At 37.3% G+C, this 26753-nt stretch overlaps 2 protein-coding genes across 2 annotated transcripts in view; one reads left to right on the top strand and one right to left on the bottom strand.

The window, feature by feature from the left end:
* LOC100370097 (uncharacterized) overlaps positions 1–14670 on the bottom strand; it is a 70787-nt gene extending 56117 nt beyond the window's left edge. The window contains exon 1 of the mRNA XM_085498617.1: positions 14503–14670. Within this exon, the coding sequence (XP_085354743.1) occupies positions 14503–14581 (79 nt within the window). The 5' untranslated portion in view covers positions 14582–14670. The remainder of the gene's footprint in view (positions 1–14502) is intronic.
* A 3527-nt stretch (positions 14671–18197) lies between these two features.
* Positions 18198–25856, top strand: LOC102809052 (NXPE family member 3-like). Its single transcript, XM_006819962.2, has 6 exons — positions 18198–18272; positions 20293–20391; positions 20705–21021; positions 22928–23473; positions 24108–24160; positions 25114–25856. The coding sequence occupies exons 2-6, from the start codon at positions 20302–20304 to the stop codon at positions 25854–25856; spliced, it is 1749 nt and encodes a 582-aa protein (XP_006820025.2). The 5' UTR covers positions 18198–18272; positions 20293–20301.
* Positions 25857–26753: the final 897 nt, after the last annotated feature.

Genomic DNA, 26753 nt, shown 5'->3' with positions numbered 1-26753 from the left:
AGCGATATGTGTATTTGTCTCCTTGTGTGCAGAGATATGTGTATTTAGTCTCTATGTGTGCAGAGATATGTGTATTTGTCTCTATGTGTGCAGAGATATGTGTGTTTGGTCTCTATGTGTGCAGAGATATGTGTATTTGTCTCTATGTGTGCAGAGATATGTGTATTAGGTCTCTGTGTGTACAGAGATATGTGTATTTGGTCCCCTTTGTGCACAGAGATATGTATTTGTGGTCTCATTTGTGTGCAGAGATATGTGTATCTGGTATCAATATGCGCAGAGATATGTGGTTTTGGTCTCTTTTGTGTGCAGAAATATTTTTATGTGGTTTCTTTTGTGTGCATAGATATGTGTATTTGGTCTTTATGTGTGCAGAGATATGTGTATGTGGTCTCCTTTGTGTACAGAGATATGTGTATTTGGTCACCTTTGTGTACAGATATATGTGTATTTGGTCACCTATGTGTGCAGGGATATGTGTATTTAGACTCTATGTGTGCAGAGATATGTGGATTTGGTCTCTATGTGTACCGAGATGTGTGTATTTGGTCTTTATCTGTGCAGAGATAAGTGTATTTGGTCTCATATATGTGCAGAGATATGTGTATTTGGTCACCTATGTGTGCAGAGATAGGTGTATTTGGTCTCTATGTGTGCAGAGAAATGTGTATTTAGTCTCTATGTGTGCAGAGATATGTGGATTTGTCACTATATGTGCAGAGATATTTGGATTTGGTCTCTATGTGTACCGAGATATGTGTATTCGGTCTCTTATGTGTACAGAGATATGTGTATTTGTTCTCTATGTGTGCAGAGATACATGTATGTGGATTTGGTCTCTATGTGTACAGAGTTATGTGTATATGGTCTCTATGTGTATAGAGATATGTGTATTTGGTCTTTATGTGTGCAGAGATATGTGTATGTGGTCTCCTTTGTGTACAGAGATATGTGTATTTGGTCTCCTTTGTGTACAGATATATATGTGTATTTGGTATCTATGTGTGCAGAGATATGTGGATTTGGTCTCCTATGTGTGCAGAAATATTTGTATTTGGTCTCCTTTGTGTACAGAGATATGTGTATTTGGTCTCCTTTGTGTACAAAGATATGTGTATCTGGTCTCTATGTGTGCAGAGATATGTGGATTTGGTCTCCTATGTGTGCAGAAATATTTGTATTTGGTCTCCTTTGTGTACAGATATATGTGTATTTGGTCACCTATGTGTGCAGGGATATGTGTATTTGGTCTCTATGTGTGCAGACATATGTGTATTTATTCTCTATGTGTACCGAGATATGTGTATTTGTTTCCATGCGTGCAGAGATATGTGAATTTAGTCTCTATGTGTACCGAGATATGTGTATTTGGTCTTTATGTGTGCAGAGATATGTGTATTTGGTCTCTATGTGTGCAGCGATATGTGTATTTGTCTCCTTGTGTGCAGAGATATGTGTATTTAGTCTCTATGTGTGCAGAGATATGTGTATTTGTCTCTATGTGTGCAGAGATATGTGTGTTTGGTCTCTATGTGTGCAGAGATATGTGTATTTGTCTCTATGTGTGCAGAGATAGGTGTATTAGGTCTCTGTGTGTACAGAGATATGTGTATTTGGTCTCATAGTTGTGCAGAGATATGCTTATTTGGTCTCCTATGTGTGCAGAGATATGTGTATTTGGTCACCTATGTGTGTAGAGATATGTGTATTTGGTCTCTATATGTGCAGAGATATGTGTATTTAGTCTCTATGTGTGCAGAGATATGTGTATTTCTTTCTATGTGTGCAGAGATATGTGTATTTGGTCTCAATGTGTACAGAGGTATGTGTGTTCGTTCTCCTATGTGTGCAGAGATATGTGGATTTGGTCTCTATGTGTGTAGAGATATGTGTATTTGGTCCCCTTTGTGCACAGAGATATGTGTATGTGGTCTCATTTGTGTACAGAGATATGTGTATCTGGTCTCTATATGTGCAGAGATATGTGGATTTGGTCTCATTTGTGTGCAGAATTATTTGTATGTGGTTTCCTTTGTGTGCAGAGATATGTGTATTTGGTCTGTATGTGCAGAGATATGTGTATGTGGTCTCCTTTGTGTACAGAGATATGTGTATTTGGTCTCCTTTGTGTACAGATATATGTGTATTTGGTCACATATGTGTGCAGAGATATGTGTATTTAGTCTCTATGTATGCAGCGATATGTGGATTTGTCTCTATGTGTGCAGAGATATGTGGATTTGGTCTCTATGTGTACCGCGATATGTGTAGTTGGTCTTTATGTGTGCAGAGATATGTGTATTTGGTCTCATATTTGTGCAGAGATATGCGTATTTGGTCTCCTATGTGTGCAGAGATATGTGTATTTGGTCTCTATGTGTGCAGATATATGTGTATTTAGTCTCTATGTGTGCAGAGATATGTGCATTTGTCTCTATGTGTGCAGAGATATGTGTATTTGGTCTCTATGTGTACAGAGTTATGTGTATATGGTCTATATGTGTATAGAGATATGTGTATTTGGTCTCTATATGTGCAGCGATATGTGGATTTGGTCTCTATGTGTGTAGAGATATGTGTATTTGGTCCCCTATGCGCGCAGAGATATGTGTATGTGGTCTCCTCTGTGTACAGAGATATGTGTATCTGGTCCCTATATGTGCAGAGATATGTGGATTTGGTCTCCTATGTGTGCAGAAATATGTGTATTTATTCTCTATGTGTACCGAGATATGTGTATTTGTTTCCATGCGTGCAGAGATATGTGAATTTAGTCTCTATGTGTACCGAGATATGTGTATTTGGTCTTTATGTGTGCAGAGATATGTGTATTTGGTCTCTATGTGAGCAGCGATATGTGTATTTGTCTCCTTGTGTGCAGAGATATGTGTATTTAGTCTCTATGTGTGCAGAGATATGTGTATTTGTCTCTATGTGTGCAGAGATATGTGTGTTTGGTCTCTATGTGTGCAGAGATATGTGTATTTGTCTCTATGTGTGCAGAGATATGTGTATTAGGTCTCTGTGTGTACAGAGATATGTGTATTTGGTCTCATAGTTGTGCAGAGATATGCTTATTTGGTCTCCTATGTGTGCAGAGATATGTGTATTTGGTCACCTATGTGTGTAGAGATATGTGTATTTGGTCTCTATATGTGCAGAGATATGTGTATTTAGTCTCTATGTGTGCAGAGATATGTGTATTTCTTTCTATGTGTGCAGAGATATGTGTATTTGGTCTCAATGTGTACAGAGGTATGTGTGTTCGTTCTCCTATGTGTGCAGAGATATGTGGATTTGGTCTCTATGTGTGTAGAGATGTGTGTATTTGGTCCCCTTTGTGCACAGAGATATGTGTATGTGGTCTCATTTGTGTACAGAGATATGTGTATCTGGTCTCTATATGTGCAGAGATATGTGGATTTGGTCTCATTTGTGTGCAGAATTATTTGTATGTGGTTTCCTTTGTGTGCAGAGATATGTGTATTTGGTCTGTATGTGCAGAGATATGTGTATGTGGTCTCCTTTGTGTACAGAGATATGTGTATTTGGTCTCCTTTGTGTACAGATATATGTGTATTTGGTCACATATGTGTGCAGAGATATGTGTATTTAGTCTCTATGTATGCAGCGATATGTGGATTTGTCTCTATGTGTGCAGAGATATGTGGATTTGGTCTCTATGTGTACCGCGATATGTGTAGTTGGTCTTTATGTGTGCAGAGATATGTGTATTTGGTCTCATATTTGTGCAGAGATATGCGTATTTGGTCTCCTATGTGTGCAGAGATATGTGTATTTGGTCTCTATGTGTGCAGATATATGTGTATTTAGTCTCTATGTGTGCAGAGATATGTGCATTTGTCTCTATGTGTGCAGAGATATGTGTATTTGGTCTCTATGTGTACAGAGTTATGTGTATATGGTCTATATGTGTATAGAGATATGTGTATTTGGTCTCTATATGTGCAGCGATATGTGGATTTGGTCTCTATGTGTGTAGAGATATGTGTATTTGGTCCCCTATGCGCGCAGAGATATGTGTATGTGGTCTCCTCTGTGTACAGAGATATGTGTATCTGGTCCCTATATGTGCAGAGATATGTGGATTTGGTCTCCTATGTGTGCAGAAATATGTGTATGTGGTCTCTTTTGTGTGCAGAGATATGTGTATTTGTCTTTATGTGTGCAGAGATATGTGTATTTGGTCTCCTTTGTGTACAGATATATGTGTATTTGGTCTCCTTTGTGTACAGATATATGTGCATTTGGTCTCCATGTGTGCAGAGATACGTGGATTTGGTCTCTATGCGTTCAGATATATGTGTATTTGGTCTCTATGTGTGCAGTGATATGTGTATTTGGTCTATATGTGTTCAGAGATATGTGTATTTGCTCCCCTATGTGCGCAGAGATATGTGTATGTGGTCTCCTTTGTGTACAGAGATATGTGTATTTGGTCTCATTTGTGTACAGAGATATGCGTATTTGATCTCTATGTGTGCAGAGATATGTGTATTTGGTCCCCTATGTGTGCATAGATATGTGTATGTGGTCTTCTTTGTGTACAGAGATATGTGTATCTGGTCTCTATATGTGCAGAGATATGTGGATTTGGTCTCCTATGTGTGCAGAGATATGTGTATTTGGTCTTTATGTGTGCAGAGATATGTGTATGTGGTCTCCTTTGTGTACAGAGATATGTGTATTTGGTCTCCTTTGTGTACAGATATATGTGTATTTGGTCACCTATGTGTGCAGCGATATGTGTATTTGGTCTCTATGTGTGCAGACATATGTGTATTTATTCTCTATGTGTACCGAGATATGTGTATTTGTCTCTATGTGTGCAGAGATATGTGGATTTGGTCTCTATGTGTACCGAGACATGCGTATTTGGTCTCCTATGTGTGCAGAGATATATGTATTTGGTCACCCATGTGTGCAGAGATATGTGTATTTGGTCTTTATGTGTGCAGAGATATGTGTATTTAGTCTCTATGTGTGCAGAGATATGTGCATTTGTCTCTATGTGTGCAGAGGTATGTGTATTCGGTCTCCTATGTGTGCAGAGATATGTGTATTTGATCTCTATGTGTGCAGAAATATGTGGATTTGGTCTCTATGTGTACAGAGTTATGTGTATATGGTCTCTATGTGTATAGAGATATGTGTATTTTGTCTCTATGTGTGCAGCGATAAGTGGATTTGGTCTCTATGTGTGTAGAGATATGTGTATTTGGTCCCCTATGTGCGCAGAGGTATGTGTATGTGGTCTCCTTTGTGTACAGAGATATATGTATATGGTCTCTATATGTGCAGAGATATGTGGATTTGGTCTCCTATGTGTGCAGAAATATGTGTATGTGGTCTCCTTTGTGTGCAGAGATATGTGTATTTGGTCTTTATGTGTGCAGATATATGTGGATTTGTCTCTATGTGTGCAGAGATATGTGGATTTGGTCTCTATGTGTATCGAGATTTGTGTATTTGGTCTTTATGTGTGCAGAGATATGTGTGTTTGGTCTCATATTTGTGTAGAGATATGCGTATTTGGTCTCCTATGTGTGCAGAGATATATGTATTAGGTCACTTATGTGTGCAGAAATATGTGTATTTGGTCCCTATATGTGCAGAGATATGTGGATTTGGTCTCCTATGTGTGCAGAAATATGTGTATGTGGTCTCTTTTGTGTGCAGAGATATGTGTATTTGGTCTTTATGTGTGCAGAGATATGTGTATTTGGTCTCCTTTGTGTACAGATATATGTGTATTTGGTCTCCTTTGTGTACAGATATATGTGGATTTGGTCTCCATGTGTGCAGATATACGTGGATTTGGTCTCTATGCGTTCAGATATATGTGTATTTGGTCTCTATGTGTGCAGTGATATGTGTATTTGGTCTCTTTGTGTGCAGTGATATGTGTATTTGGTCTATATGTGTTCAGAGTTATGTGTATTTGGTCCCCTATGTGCGCAGAGATATGTGTATGTGGTCTCCTTTGTGTACAGAGATATGTGTATTTGGTCTCTTTTGTGTACAGAGATATGCGTATTTGATCTCTATGTGTGCAGAGATATGTGTATTTGGTCCCCTATGTGTGCATAGATATGTGTATGTGGTCTTCTTTGTGTACAGAGATATGTGTATCTGGTCTCTATGTGTGCAGAGATATGTGGATTTGGTCTCCTGTGTGTGCAGACATATTTGTGTGTGGTTTCCTTTGTGTGCAGAGATATGTATATTTGGTCTTTATGTGTGCAGAGATATGTGTATTTGGTCTCCTTTGTGTACAGAGATATGTGTATTGGGGCTTCTTTGTGTACAGAGATATGTGTATCTGGTCTCTATGTGTGCAGAGATATGTGGATTTGGTCTATATGTGTTCAGAGTTATGTGTATTTGGTCCCCTATGTGCGCAGAGATATGTGTATGTGGTCTCCTTTGTGTACAGAGATATGTGTATTTGGTCTCTTTTGTGTACAGAGATATGCGTATTTGATCTCTATGTGTGCAGAGATATGTGTATTTGGTCCCCTATGTGTGCATAGATATGTGTATGTGGTCTTCTTTGTGTACAGAGATATGTGTATCTGGTCTCTATGTGTGCAGAGATATGTGGATTTGGTCTCCTGTGTGTGCAGACATATTTGTGTGTGGTTTCCTTTGTGTGCAGAGATATGTGTATTTGGTCTTTATGTGTGCAGAGATATGTGTATGTGGTCTCCTTTGTGTACAGAGATATGTGTATTTGGTCTCCTTTGTGTACAGATATATGTGTATTTGGTCACCTATGTGTGCAGGGATATGTGTATTTGGTCTCTATGTGTGCAGACATATGTGTATTAATTCTCTATGTGTACCGAGATATGTGTATTTGTCTCTATGTGTGCAGAGATATGTGGATTTGGTCTCTATGTGTACCGAGACATGCGTATTTCTTCTCCTATGTGTGCAGAGATATATGTATTTGGTCACCCATGTGTGCAGAGATATGTGTATTTGGTCTTTATGTGTGCAGAGATATGTGTATTTAGTCTATATGTGTGAAGAGATATGTGTATTTGTCTCTATGTGTGCAGAGGTATGTGTATTCGGTCTCCTATGTGTGCAGAGATATGTGTATTTGGTCTCTATGTGTGCAGAAATATGTGGATTTGGTCTCTATGTGTACAGAGTTATGTGTATATGGTCTCTATGTGTATAGAGATATGTGTATTTGGTCTCTATGTGTGCAGCGATAAGTGGATTTGGTCTCTATGTGTGTAGAGATATGTGTATTTGGTCCCCTATGTGCGCAGAGGTATGTGTATGTGGTCTCCTTTGTGTACAGAGATATATGTATATGGTCTCTATATGTGCAGAGATATGTGGATTTGGTCTCCTATGTGTGCAGAAATATGTGTATGTGGTCTCCATTGTGTGCAGAGATATGTGTATTTGGTCTTTATGTGTGCAGAGATATGTGGATTTGTCTCTATGTGTGCAGAGATATGTGGATTTGGTCTTTATGTGTGCAGAGATATGTGGATTTGTCTCTATGTGTGCAGAGATATGTGGATTTGGTCTCTATGTTTATCGAGATTTGTGTATTTGGTCTTCATGTGTGCAGAGATATGTGTATTTGGTCTCATATTTGTGCAGAGATATGCGTATTTGGTCTCCTATGTGTGCAGAGATATATGTATTAGGTCACCTATGTGTGCAGAGATATGTGTATTTGGTCCCTATATGTGCAGAGATATGTGGATTTGGTCTCCTATGTGTGCAGAAATATGTGTATGTGGTCTCTTTTGTGTGCAGAGATATGTGTATTTGGTCTTTATGTGTGCAGAGATATGTGTATTTGGTCTCCTTTGTGTACAGATATATGTGTATTTGGTCTCCTTTGTGTACAGATATATGTGGATTTGGTCTCCATGTGTGTAGAGATACGTGGATTTGGTCTCTATGCGTTCAGATATATGTGTATTTGGTCTCTATGTGTGCAGTGATATGTGTATTTAGTCACTATGTGTGCAGAGATATGTGTATTTGTCTCTATGTGTGCAGAGATATGTGTATTTGGTCTCTATGTGTACAGAGATATGTGTATTCGGTCTCCTATGTGTGCAGAGATATGTGTATTTGGTGTCTATGTGTGCAGAAATATGTGGATTTGGTCTCTATGTGTACAGAGTTATGTGTGTATGGTCTCTATGTGTATAGTGATATGTGTATTTGGTCTCTATGTGTGCAGCGATATGTGGATTTGGTCTCTATGTGTGTAGAGATATGTGTATTTGGTCCCCTATGTGCGAAGAGATATGTGTATGTGGTCTCCTTTGTGTACAGAGATATGTGTATCTGGTCTCTATATGTGCAGAGATATGTGGATTTGGTCTCCTATGTGTGCAGAAATATGTGTATGTGGTCTCTTTTGTGTGCAGAGATATGTGTATTTGGTTTTTATGTGTGCAGAGATATTTGTATTTGGTCTCCTTTGTGTACAGATATATGTGTATTTGGTCTCCTTTGTGTACAGAAATATGTGGATTTGGTCTCCATGTGTGCAGAGAAACGTGGATTTGGTCTCTATGCGTTCAGATATATGTGTATTTGGTCTCTATGTGTGCAGAGATATGTGTATTTGGTCTATATGTGTTCAGAGGTATGTGTATTTGGTCCCCTATGTGCGCAGAGATATGTGTATGTGGTCTCCTTTGTGTACAGAGATATGTGTATTTGGTCTCTTTTGTGTACTGAGATATGCGTATTTGATCTCTATGTGTGCAGAGATATGTGTATTTGGTCCCCTATGTGTGCATAGATATGTGTATGTGGTCTTCTTTGTGAACAGAGATATGTGTATCTGGTCTCTATGTGTGCAGAGATATGTGGATTTGGTCTCCAGTGTGTGCAGAAATATTTGTGTGTGGTTTCCTTTGTGTGCAGAGATATGTATATTTGGTCTTTATGTGTGCAGAGATATGTGTATTTGGTCTCCTTTGTGTACAGAGATATGTGTATTTGGGCTTCTTTGTGTACAGAGATATGTGTATCTGGTCTCTATGTGTGCAGAGATATGTGGATTTGGTCTCGTATGTGTGCTGAAATATTTGTATGTGGTTTCTTTTGTGTGCAGAGATATGTGTATTTGATCTTTATGTGTGCAGAGATATGTGTATGTGGTCTCCTTTGTGTACAGAGATATGTGTATTTGGTCTCCTTTGTGTACAGATATATGTGTATTTGGTCACCAATGTGTGCAGGGATATGTGTATTTGGTCTTCATGTGTTCAGAGATATGTGTATTTGGTCTCTTTTTGTGCAGAGGTATGTGTATTTGGTCTATGTGTGTTCGGAGATATGTGTATTTGGTTTCTGTGTGTGCAGAGATATGTGTATTTGGTCTCTATGTGTTCAGAGATATGTGTATTTGGTCTCTATGTGTTCAGAGATATGTGTATTTGGTCTATATGTGTTCAGAGATATGTGTATTTGGTCTCTATGTGTGCAGAGATATGTGTATTTGGTCTCTATGTGTGCAGAGATATGTGTATTTAGTCTCTATGTGTGCAGAGATATGTGAATTTGTCTCTATGTGTGCAGAGATATGTGTATTTGGTCTCAATGTGTACAGAGATATGTGTATTCGGTCTCCTATGTGTGCAGAGATATGTGGATTTGGTCTCTATGTGTGTAGAGATATGTGTATTTGGTCCCCTTTGTCCACAGAGATATGTGTATGTGGTCTCATTTGTGTACAGAGATATGTGTATCTGGTCTCTATATGTGCAGAGATATGTGGATTTGGTCTCCTATGTGTGCGGAAATATTGGTATGTGGTCTCCTTTGTGTACAGAGATATGTGTATCTGGTCTCTATGTGTGCAGAGATATGTGGATTTGGTCTCGTATATGTGCAGAAATCTTTGTATGTGGTTTTTTTTGTGTGCAGAGATATGTGTATTTGGTCTTTATGTGTGCAGAGATATGTGTATGTGGTCTCCTTTGTGTACAGAGATATGTGTATTTGGTCTCCTTTGTGTACAGATATATGTGTATTTGGTCACCTATGTGTGCAGGGATATGTGTATTTGGTCTCTATGTGTGCAGACATATGTGTATTTATTCTCTATGTGTACCGAGATATGTGTATTTGTCTCTATGTGTGCAGAGATATGTGGATTTGGTCTCTATGTGTACCGAGACATGCGTATTTCTTCTCCTATGTGTGCAGAGATATATGTATTTGGTCACCCATGTGTGCAGAGATATGTGTATTTAGTCTATATGTGTGCAGAGATATGTGTATTTGTCTCTATGTGTGCAGAGCTATGTGTATTCGGTCTCCTATGTGTGCAGAGATATGTGTATTTGGTCTCTATGTGTATAGAGATATGTGTATTTTGTCTCTATGTGTGCAGCGATAAGTGGATTTGGTCTCTATGTGTGTAGAGATATGTGTATTTGGTCCCCTATGTGCGCAGAGGTATGTGTATGTGGTCTCCTTTGTGTACAGAGATATATGTATATGGTCTCTATATGTGCAGAGATATGTGGATTTGGTCTCCTATGTGTGCAGAAATATGTGTATGTGGTCTCCTTTGTGTGCAGAGATATGTGTATTTGGTCTTTATGTGTGCAGAGATATGTGGATTTGTCTCTATGTGTGCAGAGATATGTGGATTTGGTCTCTATGTGTATCGAGATTTGTGTATTTGGTCTTTATGTGTGCAGAGATATGTGTATTTGGTCTCATATTTGTGCAGAGATATGCGTATTTGGTCTCCTATGTGTGCAGAGATATATGTATTAGGTCACCTATGTGTGCAGAGATATGTGTATTTGGTCCCTATATGTGCAGAGATATGTGGATTTGGTCTCCTATGTGTGCAGAAATATGTGTATGTGGTCTCTTTTGTGTGCAGAGATATGTGTATTTGGTCTTTATGTGTGCAGAGATATGTGTATTTGGTCTCCTTTGTGTACAGATATATGTGTATTTGGTCTCCTTTGTGTACAGATATATGTGGATTTGGTCTCCATGTGTGCAGAGATACGTGGATTTGGTCTCTATGCGTTCAGATATATGTGTATTTGGTCTCTATGTGTGCAGTGATATGTGTATTTGGTATATATGTGTTCAGAGATATGTGTATTTGGTCCCCTATGTGCGCAGAGATATGTGTATGTGGTCTCCTTTGTGTACAGAGATATGTGTATTTGGTCTCTATGTGTGCAGACATATGTGTATTTATTCTCTATGTGTACCGAGATATGTGTATTTGTCTCTATGTGTGCAGAGATATGTGGATTTGGTCTCTATGTGTACCGAGATATGTGTATTTGGTCTTTATGTGTGCAGAGATATGTGTATTTGGTCTCATATGTGTGCAGAGATGTGTGTATTTGGTCTCCTATGAGTGCAGAGATATGTGTATTTGGTCTTTATGTGTACAGAGATATGTGGATTTGTCTCTATGTGTGCAGAGATATGTGGATTTGGTCTCTATGTGTATCGAGATATGTGTATTTGGTCTTTATGTGTGCAGAGATATGTGTATTTGGTCTCATATTTGTGCAGAGATATGCGTATTTGGTTTCCTATGTGTGCAGAGATATATGTATTAGGTCACCTATGTGTGCAGAGATATGTGTATTTGGTTTCTATGTGTGCAGAGATATGTGTATTTAGTCTCTATGTGTGCAGAGATATGTGTATTTGTCTCTATGTGTGCAGAGATATGTGTATTTGGTCTCTATGTGTACAGAGATATGTGTATTCGGTCTCCTATGTGTGCAGAGATATGTGTATTTGGTCTCTATGTGTGCAGAAATATGTGGATTTGGTCTCTATGTGTACAGAGTTATGTGTATATGGTCTCTATGTGTATAGTGATATGTGTATTTGGTCTCTATGTGTGCAGCGATATGTGGATTTGGTCTCTATGTGTGTAGAGATATGTGTATTTGGTACCCTATGTGCGAAGAGATATGTGTATGTGGTCTCCTTTGTGTACAGAGATATGTGTATCTGGTCTCTATATGTGCAGAGATATGTGGATTTGGTCTCCTATGTGTGCAGAAATATGTGTATGTGGTCTCTTTTGTGTGCAGAGATATGTGTATTTGGTCTTTATGTGTGCAGAGATATTTGTATTTGGTCTCCTTTGTGTACAGATATATGTGTATTTGGTCTCCTTTGTGTACAGAAATATGTGGATTTGGTCTCCATGTGTGCAGAGAAACGTGGATTTGGTCTCTATGCGTTCAGATATATGTGTATTTGGTCTCTATGTGTGCAGAGATATGTGTATTTGGTCTATATATGTTCAGAGGTATGTGTATTTGGTCCCCTATGTGCGCAGAGATATGTGTATGTGGTCTCCTTTGTGTACAGAGATATGTGTATTTGGTCTCTTTTGTGTACTGAGATATGCGTATTTGATCTCTATGTGTGCAGAGATATGTGTATTTGGTCCCCTATGTGTGCATAGATATGTGTATGTGGTCTTCTTTGTGTACAGAGATATGTGTATCTGGTCTCTATGTGTGCAGAGATATGTGGATTTGGTCTCCAGTGTGTGCAGAAATATGTGTGTGTGGTTTCCTTTGTGTGCAGAGATATGTATATTTGGTCTTTATGTGTGCAGAGATATGTGTATTTGGTCTCCTTTGTGTACAGAGATATGTGTATTTGGGCTTCTTTGTGTACAGAGATATGTGTATCTGGTCTCTATGTGTGCAGAGATATGTGGATTTGGTCTCGTATGTGTGCAGAAATATTTGTATGTGGTTTCTTTTGTGTGCAGATATATGTGTATTTGGTCTTTATGTGTGCAGAGATATGTGTATGTGGTCTCCTTTGTGTACAGTGATATGTGTATTTGGTCTCCTTTGTGTACAGATATATGTGTATTTGGTCACCAATGTGTGCAGGGATATGTGTATTTGGTCTTCATATGTTCAGAGATATGTGTATTTGGTCTCTTTGTGTGCAGAGATATGTGTATTTGGTCTATGTGTGTTCGGAGATATGTGTATTTGGTTTCTGTGTGTGCAGAGATATGTGTATTTGGTCTCTATGTGTTCAGAGATATGTGTATTTGGTCTCTATGTGTGCAGAGATATGTGTATTTGGTCTCTATGTGTGCAGAGATATGTGTATTTAGTCTCTATGTGTGCAGAGATATGTGTATTTGTCTCTATGTGTGCAGAGATATGTGTATTTGGTCTCAATGTGTACAGAGATATGTGTATTCGGTCTCCTATGTGTGCAGAGATATGTGGATTGGGTCTCTATGTGTGTAGAGATATGTGTATTTGGTCCCCTTTGTCCACAGAGATATGTGTATGTGGTCTCATTTGTGTACAGAGATATGTGTATCTGGTCTCTATATGTGCAGAGATATGTGGATTTGGTCTCCTATGTGTGCAGAAATATTGGTATGTGGTTTCCTTTGTGTGCAGAGATATGTGTATTTGGTCTCTATGTGTGCAGAGATATGTGTATTTGGTCTATATGTGTTCAGAGATATGTGTATTTGGTCTCTATGTGTGCAGAGATATGTGTATTTGGTCTATATGTGTTCAGCGATATGTGTATTTGGTCTCTATGTGTGCAGCGATATGTGGATTTGGTCTATATGTGTGCATGTGATATGTGTATTTGGTCTATATGTGTGCAGAGATATGCGTATTTGGTCCATATGTGTTCAGAGATATGCGTATCCATTAATATATGTTTCACAATTTACTGTACCAGTTATTTACATAGTTAGGTCAATGACTCTTGTGTTATTCGATATCATACATACATACATACATAGCGTTGTCTTCACCGATTACATATCAGTCTCACGTGACAGTGTTTCAACTATTCACCCTCTTCTCGTTGTCATCAATATTTCGCTATATTTATTGAGCTCAATATCATCAGTATCAGGCATTTGAAATGACTAGCGTAACCGAGTTACATTAATGTATCATAGCGCTTGCAAACATACCGCCCAGTGACATGGACCGCCATATATCCAAAAACAATCACGTTTAGTGAAATTTTATAACATTTCGGATTTACCCTTCTAAAATAAACTGAGGATTAGATACAATTTGAAGTCAACTAAGATGTGATAATGATTTTGTAAATGGCTTTGTGAGAATTATGTATATTATTGTACACATATTGGGTTGAAACATATTTTCTAAAATAATATTTTATAAAAGGTTTGCAATAACAGTAGCTTATTTTTGTCCCATTGGTTGAAATGTGTTGAGAAATATTATGCATAGGACAATACGAATAATATACACGCGTATATAGAGTCGAACGACACTAAGAACGCTTATTAATCGCTAATACCAAATAGTTTAACACATTTTCAAATGCTTAGACGCGTTCTAATATTGAAGATACCAACTCAAACATATGACCTTACAACGGCTGTACCATAACTAGTAAAACACTATTATGAACGTGTTTCATTGTCAGTATAATGATTTGTTCAATACCTACCGTTAAAGCAATGCATCAGGACGATAGCATGGTATATAAGCAGTAACAACACAGATCTAAACAGCGATCGTTGTTCCATGTTTGTTGCAAATGCCTCCGTGGAGCGAGGTCACAATCAGTTAGCCGTACACGCTGCGGGAACTTAATTTAATTCTATACACTTTGACTAGGGCGTGAACAATCACTTAATTTGCTGTACTTATAGCCGCTGTATACATGGTACGCCCTTCGCTGATGGGAAAGTTTAAGTAACGCGTGGCCGACAATCCGGGTTGTCAACAACTAGACAAATATTAAATTACCTTCTCTTTTATATATTAACATAACAGCTCGACACAATACTTTTGACGAATCGCGAATATTGTAAAACGTAATTATATATAAACATTCCGACAATCAAAATTAGCGATGAATGGCGAGCGTGTATTGCCGACAAATAACACATCTACTCGACAATTGTTTTATGTTATAGTAATTTCATCAAGCATGTACTACGATATGTATAAAATCGTTGTTTTGCCATGTACATATTCTGGTGCATATTTACTGTGTCGATTCTGGTAATACGAAACTACATAATACATCAAGAATATTACACTCCATGCTGAGTATATATGCGTTGTAGTTCAATGTAAATTAATATGTTGACCTTTACGATTTATTTATGGAACATCGTAATATGTTGTTTAAAAGACACGTCTCCGAGCTATGACACTTGGTCCCTTTTTACCTCCATGGTATATCAGGCAGCATTGTTGTCGCTTTCAAATATTCTTTTCCATGGTTGCGTACGTTTGACGTGTACAAATATATATATTATAATGAATAAATACATTTACAGGCGAGGCAGAGAAAAGCCCGTTCAGTTAGCTCCAACATTATGTTGGTGATTTATGCATAGACTCTAAAGAGGGCTAAAATAGCTGAGGCATTTCCGGTGTTGTCATATTACTGGTTTGCTAATTCATTACTGAATGCATCAATGATTATAAAAAAACACATGTCTTGACGTAATTCTTGTTTTTATGGAAAGTGTTAGTAAACAGCAGATCAAAAAATAAACATTCCAACGTGAAGTTTTAGGCTTTCGTAGTCTTTAAAAAGAAAATATAAATTGTTGTTTCAGCAACATTTACACATCATTCCTTAATAATTATTCGTGTCACGTTGTTTTTAGGCTAGCGTCCACCCAGGGTATGCAATCTCGGACTTCAGTGTATAAAAATCGGCGATCAAACTATACACACGTCCCGCTAGATGTCACTATGGGTTTTTTGAATGGTTCGTCTCAGAAATAAGTATTCATCTGAAATATATATTTTCCCAGTAGTCGTTCATGAGAATACAAATCTATTCACAAATACTACATGACATAAGTATAATATATAGTTATTGTTATTACGCGATTATAATTGATTTCGTAATTGCAACTCCACGCCATAGCTCAAGCAAATAATCATATTCTTGCTAGTGTATCCTGATGTGCGCGAGATCTCGCGAGATACGACTTCTGCTTCAGCACCCGGTTGTCACGTAACATAGGTTAAAGGGGAAGTCAAGCCAAACAACACAATTTACCCCCAAGAAAAAGCTCCACAAATGTAGGAGAATGCAATTTACAGCTTTTTATCACTATCTATTTTCTAGATATTCAAATTTTCATCAGTATTATGTAGTAAGCCATCTTGATTCTCAAGCAAAGGATTATGGGTAAAGTCTGACATCATAGAGTCTGTTGTCAGAAATTGAGAAAATGATAATCCTTTGCTTGAGAATCAAGATGGCTGACTACATGTATTCTGATGAAAAGTTCAATATCTAGAGAACGAATAGTGATATAAAAACCTGTAAATTGCATTCTCCCACATTCGTGGAGCTTTTTCATGGGTGGGGGTCATTGTGTTGTTTGGCTTGACTTACCCTTTAAGCTTTGTATCAAAATGGCGTCGCTACTATTGATGCTGTGATTTTTTATCGTCTAATTAGACGTTTCGACGACATGAGACATGTTCGGACTTACAGTACCACAACTGAAGGACTTTCTTCGGAACTATGACGTCATTTACGTCCAACTATAGCAAAGATATGTATATGAAACTCGCAAACACTGTGCTTACTCTGGTGTTGTACTAGGACCCAGACTTGCCACAATACGATCCCAAGATCGATGTAAAAAAACGATTGGGTGCGATTTTATAGACTCTCTTACCCTAACTTATTATTTTTATCACGAAGATGATGGGGTTTTTTTTGCGTCCGTTAAGTATACTATAAAAGTTTAGCCTCATTGCTTCAGATGTTTAATTACAGTCAGTAGATAATGACATGCTTTGAAAGTGACACAATTTGTTTTTGCCAATTCTATTTTCTGTGCTGTATTATGACATAAAAATGAATAAAGACTAGTCTATTTATTTAACACTTCTTGTGTCCCAGTCATGAGTGTATAAACTCACACACACACATACACGTATTACAATTCACAATCATAGTTTACTTGTTTAGTCTATATTTTGTACATACATCTAAACTGAAGTACAGCAATATGTAATATAAAATGAGTTGTAAATTTCAGAAGTTTGCACTGTAAATTGGTAAAATGACCAAAAATAAAATAATTTAAGCAACAATTTCTTTTCATAAGCTTTGGCATATGAGTGATATGACACTATATATTAGCTTTGATGTGTACCAAATTGATGACAGTTTACGAGGCAACATCACATGATGTCTTCCTGGGTGAACTCTTTTTATGATTTATATGCAATGGTATGTCTTAAAATAAAAACAATATTAATGGTATTATTTCACAATTTGACTTCATGTTATTCAAATATAAAAATCCACAAAGGGTACATGAACAGAAGAAAGATATGAAACTATAGGCTTATTTTCTTTGTAAACACAAACATCTGAACCGGTGACTGAAATAGAGAAATATATTGAAAATATAAATATATGAAAATTGGGGGACAAGCTGGCTGCATATTATTATGTGTATACTATTATTTAGTGGTCTGAAAAATGGTATCCGTATTTAAAATAACAAATATTATTAATGTTTACCCGTGCTGCGAGCCAAAGCCCTACGATATAAAATCCATTTACTGTACAGTCTGCATTGAGGTACTAATATATATAAAAAAAATCTTCAAGAAATTAAAAACACAGACTTTAAGATTTTGCGTCGCTTCCTAGACATCGGATGTTCGATCTTTTGGCGGCGGCCGATTTTTTTTGTTTGCGAAAATCCATAGTTCCACTCCTCTTGTGTAGCTGAAATAATATGATCGGGATGGTTCTGTGTCGGGCCTTTACCGCCGACAAACGGCGTGAACATTTGTGTCTTGTCTTACCGAAACTGTCTCCACGGCAACAAGTAGTTAACCAGCGGTCACATGTGTTTTTCAGCATAGCTAAATGGCGTTGTCAACCATTCATTGTCGGTTTCTAGGGGATTAAGCCAGGTCAAACGTTCCCACGTAGTCCCGCGTTGCGTGTAATATGGGTTAAGGACATGGGTTTTCAGCAAATAAGCTTACAATATAAGTTGGTTCGTATGGATCTTTATAAAATTATACGTAACAGCAGGGAACAGCTAGATATACTTTAATTCGAACGGATTTTGCTTTTCATTAAGCGGATCAATTTTTCATTTCGGCGTTTCATCATTTTTTTTTTGTCTTAGCTCCAGGCAACTATTTTACAATTTGCAGATTGTGTACTGTGGAAATTATTGTTCCGTTGTTTGCTTATCAACTAAGAAACAGGTGAGTTAATCAATTGAGAGATGGTGTCTCCCATCAACAGTGCTCAATCCGGTCATTATTACAAAACATAAAAACATTTCGGTGAAACGATTTCATATGCTTAAGTTGTGCATTTTCACCAACTGTCATTGTTTTATCCAATGCACTAGCCAAATATTACGTTGACCCGTCTTTTATGCCTTGGTTATCATCTACACCCATATTTGTTTTATTAGTTCTGCTGGAACTATTTTCTCTTATACTAAGTATACATAAATAATTATTGCTTTTCACTAATTTATTTTTGTTTACAAGGATATATTTTCGGGGATGGGCGTGTGTAAATGTATACATACAAATAGATGGTTCACACTGTAAACAACATTTGTTCAGCCTGCTTTATGAACATGTCTATTCAAGTTTTGCAGAGACAATGAATTACAATAATGATACTAATATTTGTTGTTTAATAACACTAGTGTAGTAGATAGTGCTCACACTATGTCAAACATTGCAGCCAGGAAGTTTTCAAAATATTGCCAGGCGGAAATCAGAACGTTCAATTTTCTATGGGGCAATTTGAATTAAAATAATAATGCAGTTCGTTTTGTTTCACTGTCTGACAAGACACAAATTGTGATTATTGGTTATTGAACTATCAAGCATTTTGAGCCTAGATTTTCATGATGAAAAAGTTAGTTATTCTATATTTAACGATTTTTTAAAACAGAATTGGTTAACCCATTACAACGGACGCTAGTAGATATTCAATATATATATATGTATATATTTAACTAACATAAACAGAAAACGTAAATTAAATAATGATAAACTCACTACATAACACCACTATACCTGTATAAGCTTCTTAGTTATTTGCATACAGGGAGGTCGTTCCTTGCACATATGTTGCGGCTAAGCAGTGGCGGATCTAGATAAGAGGTTCTGCCCCCCCCCCCCCCCCGCCGTTGAAAAATTTCTTCAATTTGTTTTTGTATAATATAAAAAAATCATTAACTTAGTCTGGCGATTTTAAAGTCCCCCTCCCAATAAAAAAAGTTCTGTATCCGCCCCTGGTAAGTTATATTTTATATGCACTGTTTCCAAGTTGAAAACGTGTTTCCCGGCAAGTCGGAGATGTAGGGATGTCGCGTTCTTTGGAGCGCGCCGAGTGTCTACGTGACTACAAATTCCAATATGCACATGCCTCAAGTTTTGTCACTTAAACGTATTGTTTACATGTCAAGTCGTCAAAATGATGAACAACAACAATTTTAACAGTTGCTCTACATAACAAGTATTTTTAAAACGACAATCAATACTAAATGTAACTTTAGAAACTATCGCATTACTGAATCCCATTTCATTTACATGTAATTACACTTGGTGGTCTGCGATTTTGTGATCTTCACGCCGTCCGCGACCGGAAAAGTCAACACCTAAACTTCAACAGAATTACATACCTACATACCATCGAAAACTTGGTTTGTTCATAGTAATAATAATTTGACCTCATTGCATTGGTACACATACAGTACACACACTTATATAATAGTATGTTTATTTAATCTCAGTGTGGATTACATAAGAGAACTAAATTAAAAACGTTGGTATAATATGACAGAACATATTAACACAAAGTTCTTTGTGCATTCTAATATATCAATATCTTCTAATAAATTACATTGAAACAATCAAATACTCAAATAATGGAAGTATATCCTTCCTTGGAACGAGAGTTAAATTCCACCTTTAAACAGACCTATAAAATATCAATTAAAATGAAAATAGGCATCACGTTAGAACAAGATACTAGTTATTGTTGTTATTAAGCAATTGTAAAGTTTTTTTTTTCAATACTCATAATCCATTACGTTCATTATCCTAAGCTGCCATTATTCGGGTATTTTCTTTCTTTCGAGTCAAACAACCATTGTTGGTGATATCGTAGTGCCTCTATCCTAGATATAGGATAGAGGATAGATGGACTGTTGTGATATCATCTCTAAGTATATTAACACGCTGTCTCTTTGTGTCCTAGAATATTACAATGATGACCATACGCCACCGCTCAGTATTACAACTGCTATGTTTGCTGTTGATTGTGGGCGCTTTCATTGCAGTATATATGAAAGCACAGGTAAATGTCATGATATAATGTTGTTTTCATTGCAGTATATATGACAGCACAGGTAAATGTCATGATATAATGTTGTTTTCATTGCAGTATATATGACAGCACAGGTAAATGTCATGATATAATGTTGTTTTCATTGCAGTGTATATGACAGCACAGGTAAATGTCATAATATAATATTGTTGCTAATTACATCTGATGACAATATTAAAAAAATAAGATGGTTTGTAGAAAAAAATATTTTGTGTAGAAATTGTAGTCTCGTGAGATTCTTAAAAGTTTATCACAATTATGTTTCTGGCCTTATGTTATATAGGACTCCATAGCTGGTTTTACTCGCCAGGTTGTTGTGCACACCAACATTATTAACAGGAATGTATCCCATACTCCTGTTGTTAAAATGCCAATCACCGATAAGACGAATATTATATCATCTATGGACCAAGACCATAACCGAAGCTTCAATACATTGTTCCCCTACATTGATTACAATCGATTTGGAATGGAGTGGGTGAACATTGTTGACGAACTGGAATGGATAAACAGTCATAACAAGGTTGACACTAGGAATTATGAAGTACCATTCGCCATTGAAATTGGAACCTTGGGACAAACGTCAGTTTTCAAAACAAGGTATCCTAATATTTAAATTCTTGAATAGTGTAATATTGTCTGACATAATACAATTGTTTTCTTCTCAATTCAATATAGACATTTTGAATAAACATTCTGAATGAATGTGACACAAAACACCACGTACTTCAGTGATGTTATTGTCGGGAATTGGCATAAATTAAGTTGTTTACAACCATAAGCCATACTAGAAACTCAAAGCACGCTATAGCACACTACCTTAGAAAAATAAGAATGTTTATTTTTCAGCTATTCTAACGAAAATAATATTACGACGTACTTGGAAAAAGCTGGGCTCGTCTAAACAGCAATTTATTAAAGGTTTGATGACTTGTAGCTGCTTTATGCTAAAAGTATTTAAATGAACTATTCAACAACAAAACAACGATGAATTAATCATAATACTGTTAAACGAAGAAATATTTAAGTATCGACTTCGCTTAAGGTACCGAAAAGAACGAATTTTAAAATGACGACTGAAAGCCCAGATATAAGCAAATTTGTAACTGTACATTTGTCAATCAATAAAATATGCCACACACTTATTACATTACTGTAAAGCCAGTCTGACACTTGCACGATTTTGTGTCACGCATTCCACGACTCAAGTCGTGACAGTGCGCAAACTAGTCGTGACGAGAATTTTGAAATGTTCAAAATTTTGGTTACGACAAAATTTAGCGACCGGGTCGTGAACTATGCGCAAACTGTTCGTGAACTCGTCGGGGCGATGCGGGAGGATGCGTGCCAGTGTGTGGCAGTGCGCGCCATGCCACGACTGTCACGAATAGTTCACGAACAGCTCACGTCGAGTTCGCGAGTAGTTCAAGACATGTTCACGAATTGGTGCGCGTCGCAGTGTGGCCGTGCCTTCCCACTGACACGGTCACGTGTACTACACGCATTGATGACACGAGCAGTTCACGATTAGTTTACGCACTTCACAAACAGTTTGCGCATGACACAAGCAGTTAACGACAAGTTCACGAGCAGTTTACGACGAGTTCACGAGCAGGTCACGACTACTGCGCGACAGTGGCGCTCGAGTCGGTGTAGCCCTTTGATCTTCCCTGTGGATTTCAGTCAGTAAACCGTCATACTGTCCAAACTCATGCCTTCTGGTCAACCATTCCCTGACCCACACTTTCCTTTGTGTTTTTGTGGGGTTGCCTTTTCTTGCTCTTCTGCCTCTTCCAGCCTTTTCTACTGTTTTTCAACAATGGCTAGAGCAGCTTCTATAGGCATCTTCTCTTCCCTGCAATGATTGTGTCTCTGACATTCAGCATGTTGTCTCTTCCACAGCCAATCCAAAAATGACCAGGGGTTGGGGAGGCCCCTTTTTTATATGGCGTGCCCAAGTCGGCACGACACCGTCGGAATTGCGCAAACTCGTCGTGCCAATACGGAAGTGCGTAAACTATGCGCAAACTCGTCGTGCCAGTTCGTGTCAATGTGGACACTGACGGGCACGCATTCGTGAACTATTCGTGAACTCGTCGTGAACCTGTCGTTAACTATGCGTGAACAAGTCGTAAATAGTGCGGGAGCCTCCCAGTTCGTGCCCCAAAATGGCACGACTTGCCACGACAAAATCAAAAGTGTCAGGCTAGCATAAATCTAATTACATTAAACACGCAGTATCTCCACCTTGGTATCAGGTTTTGGTGAATATTGCACGAAACTTGTCAATTTCATGCCCGCACAATGTGTTCTGTCCAGTTTCCAAGTATGCACAGCTAAAATAGAGATTGTTAATCATTCTTACAAACTGCTTGCTCTAAATTGTGATTTTATCGGTATTGCCAGCATCACCAAACTTTTTAGCAAAGGGGTTGTATATGCGAGTGCAATTTCGTCACAATAAAACTGCACTGTTATCAAATTGTAAATTTTGTTTTTCTTGTAGAGCTACGCTATGTTCAAAGAAAATCATTTACAAAGGGAGTTATATCTGCATCTCCATTGTAACATTTGACGACAATGGCCGTCCACGGAATAGGGGAGGAGATTTCTTCTCTGCTCGTATGTCCAATGACATTCTACAGAAGAGTACAGCAGGCCGAATTTTAGATCATGGGAATGGTACGTACTCAGTATATTTCTACGCGGCTTGGTCTGGAACAGCCAGAATTACAATAGCGCTTACTTTTGTGAGAGAGTTCATCAACTATTTGAAAGATGCGTTGAAAACAAAAGAACAACTAATGGAATTTACAGGAACTTACATAGATGGAAACATCACTGAGACAACGACTTGTCATTTGATCAATGAAGGCATATGGAGCGGCATGTGCGAATACACAAATCGAAACGCCATGGGGAAAACCGTACTTGTGTGTCATAAACCAGAGCATGTCGACTGTTCAAAACTGTACTCAACAAAAATATCTGGAAAAAGGCTGGATTTACTTGCCGAAGAAGAGATTGCACGTACCAAAACCTTATTTGACAGGTGATAAATACAGAGTTTATAATTGAAAAGGGTAACATGTTATAACCAGAACCCATATTGGGAAAGATCATCCCATACTAATACTAAATTTAGTAATTGTTTTATTTGTTTCACCACATGGGCGTCAATTAAATACCTATGCTGACATGCAATGCAATTCAATTGACTGTTTTACTCTATATTGACTAAAATTCAAAGCTGGATTGAAAGCAATAACAACAGTAAACGACATTTCCTATTCTACATTTGTTACATTACTGGTTGACCTGTATAATTATAGAATTATTTGCTTTGTCTAAAAACAATTCCAGGAATAGTTATTAGCTGTTATTGGATGAAACCATACGGTTTGCAAACAAATAATTACAATGGACAACTGACAAATATCTATACAATGCTATGTTGTGCACAATAAATTATAAAGTAACAATTGTCGAGGATAATGAAATGATATTATTGTGGAATCCCTTCCGACTTTCTTTTTTATTCAACCTATTTTGTATGTAAATTTGAGTGATACTTCTGTTGTTTTGCTGAAAAATTTACTACTTGACCGTAATTCAAATATTGTTCAATATCAATGATGAATCATCTACCAATGCTAATTATTAATTTAATAATTTTCATGTTGCAGAAAAACTGATCGAGTACTACTGGAAGGCATGCCAATGAATCTAACAATACATGGTAATTTCTGTAATATGTGTGTAAAGGTTCACACAATAAGATCCCATGATATCCAATTATATGGCGAGGGAGCCAGCTTAATATCAAATTCTGGGTAACATAACAAACCGTAGATAAGTTTGCAAAAATAAAGTCCAAGAAAACTAAATAAATCACTGACAATAATTGACATAACAGTTACAAAGAACACTACAACCAACAAGTACACTATACAGCATAGTCACGGAAATGTATTTTTCTTTTCTAAGACGGAATGAAATAAATCATTCGACAGTTTATGCCATTTAAGATGAAATTAAATGTTCAAAGTATGACTCGAATAACGCTGTATGCGCGATAATTGTGTTTGATGTATTTTTTCAAGGTGGATAGGTTAGGTCAGGTCAGTAAACAAAGATTTTACGCAATGTTTCACTTGTCACAAACAGTAAAAATGTACGAAACATTCTGGTTTATTTGATACTAAAGAAATCAGAATAATAAAAATATATAGTTTAAGTCATTGTCTGTGTTGTTATACCACATTACCACATTATGTCTTTGGTGACACAACATACGACAACTCTGCAATGAAATGTAAATATTACACATCCCAAAAAAAAACTGCAATGTATTTATTAGCAAAGCATGGACAATCTAACTCTATATAACAAGATAAATTCAATCTAACATATCTGTTTAATGATGACCACATGCTAAATCACGTCATTCAAAAGATATAAAAGCAAACAGTCAATCGCCAGTTTAATATTGTGCTAAATTGTATATTCTAAGATAGCATAGACAGCATGTGTTGATGCAAAATTCGTGTGTGACAGAACACACTTGATTTATATGTTTCTGGGATAATACCTCCATGCCTTAATTGTTCAGTTTACAGATAACCTCATCTGATATAGTATATACACTACCACCGGTACTAATTGAGTTTTTTTCTCTTCTAAATTTTACAGATTCGCCAATATATCTTTCTAAATTACCAATATGTGGACCAGATTTGCCAATACCACTGTCAGATGGATACTGGGCCAACAATCGGACATATATTTCTATGGTATGTCGAAGTCAACAGTGGACACAAGAACAATTTGACAAATGTGCGGCTAACAAGAAATTTGTGGCTAGTGGAGATTCTGCATTACGAGAATTCATTGGCGTTTTCAGCGAATTCCAAGGTCATTTTGACTTTCACTTCATGACGCCAAGAATTGCAGGTCCAATTGTTACTATATGGGAACCAATGTTTGAGAGTGACATCATAGACAATATAACTCAAAGTGAGTGTCAGTCACATAATTATGTAGTAATTTTGAACTTCTGCTTTCATTACGGAGCTTGGTCGACCAGGTCGTTTGTAGAACGACTAGTTCAGGTAAAACTTTCTGTTGAAAGACTTATGAAACGATGTAGAAATCCTAAAATAATTGTAAAAATGAGTCATTCCCGTGACAATGTTTATATGGAGCAGACGATTCACAGCAGCAATTGGTCTTTTTATGACATGAACAGAATCATTCGCCGTGTATTCGGGGGAATCGGGGTGCATTTCCTGGATGTTTGGGATATGGTGATCTCTTCCTTCTATAACATCACAGTTCATATGGACATCCATGTGGTCAGACAGGAGTTTTACCTTATGCTTTCATACATTTGTCCCGAATTAGTAGACTCCGAGATATATTCTGAAAATAACTAATCTGAAATAAATAAATTAAAATTACATTTCTGATTTAGAATAGTGCACAGCTGGGATCCATCTATAACTTTTCATGAACCTATGATTTGATGTGTAAAACGGTAATGAAAAATAACACACCTTTATTATGTCCCAAATGTCTTTGTAGTTCATTATACACAGTTTATGGGGACAAAATTAAGGAAAGCCGTACAGTACGTTCGAAGCTAAAGAAACGATAATTTAACACATTAGATACATTAGCGATGTTTCTGTAACGTTTGAATGAACCCAAAAGCGATACATTAGTTTTTCTTCCGGCATTCCAATACAAAACCCCTAAATAAAACAATTGACAAAAACCGACACTATTAGTCATATGTGTCGTTGATGCAGTTACGCTATATTAGCAACTGATTGTAGTGTCGCTGACGCAGGTTCGTCTCAGTAAAAATAGGTCGTGGGGGCGTCGGGGCAACATGCCCGCGGACCCCCAACAAATGTCGCGCCTTCGGTCCAAGATTTTTTTGATATTCACATAAAATCATCGCCCCCACAGTCAAAAAAAGCTGCCGCCGCCTCTGACCACACATGGTTACCCAGCGAAAAATGAATGAGAAATGAATAGTTTTGTAAATATATTCACTATAACTCGACCGGTCAGTTTAGTTTATGTAATATTACTGCAATTATGCTGAACATAATTCGCCATCTAAAAGGTGGTTGACGCCGCGCATATGCGAGATAAAAAAAAAGACGGCGACTCTGATCGTTGCGCAAATCAACATTAAAGCCCGACTCTAAAGAGTCATAGTTTATAGAGTACAACGCGAACAGATCAAAACTAGCATTGGAGCCTGGCATTGACAGATATTGGAAGGCGGAAACTCACTCTTAACCAAAATTGTTCTCATGCGT

Source organism: Saccoglossus kowalevskii, chromosome 4 (assembly GCF_978046115.1).
Source record: "Saccoglossus kowalevskii chromosome 4, keSacKowa6.1, whole genome shotgun sequence".
Lineage (NCBI taxonomy): Eukaryota > Metazoa > Hemichordata > Enteropneusta > Harrimaniidae > Saccoglossus > Saccoglossus kowalevskii.
The sequence above is the reverse complement of the archived record's forward strand: the minus strand, read 5'-3'. Positions and strand labels throughout refer to the sequence as shown.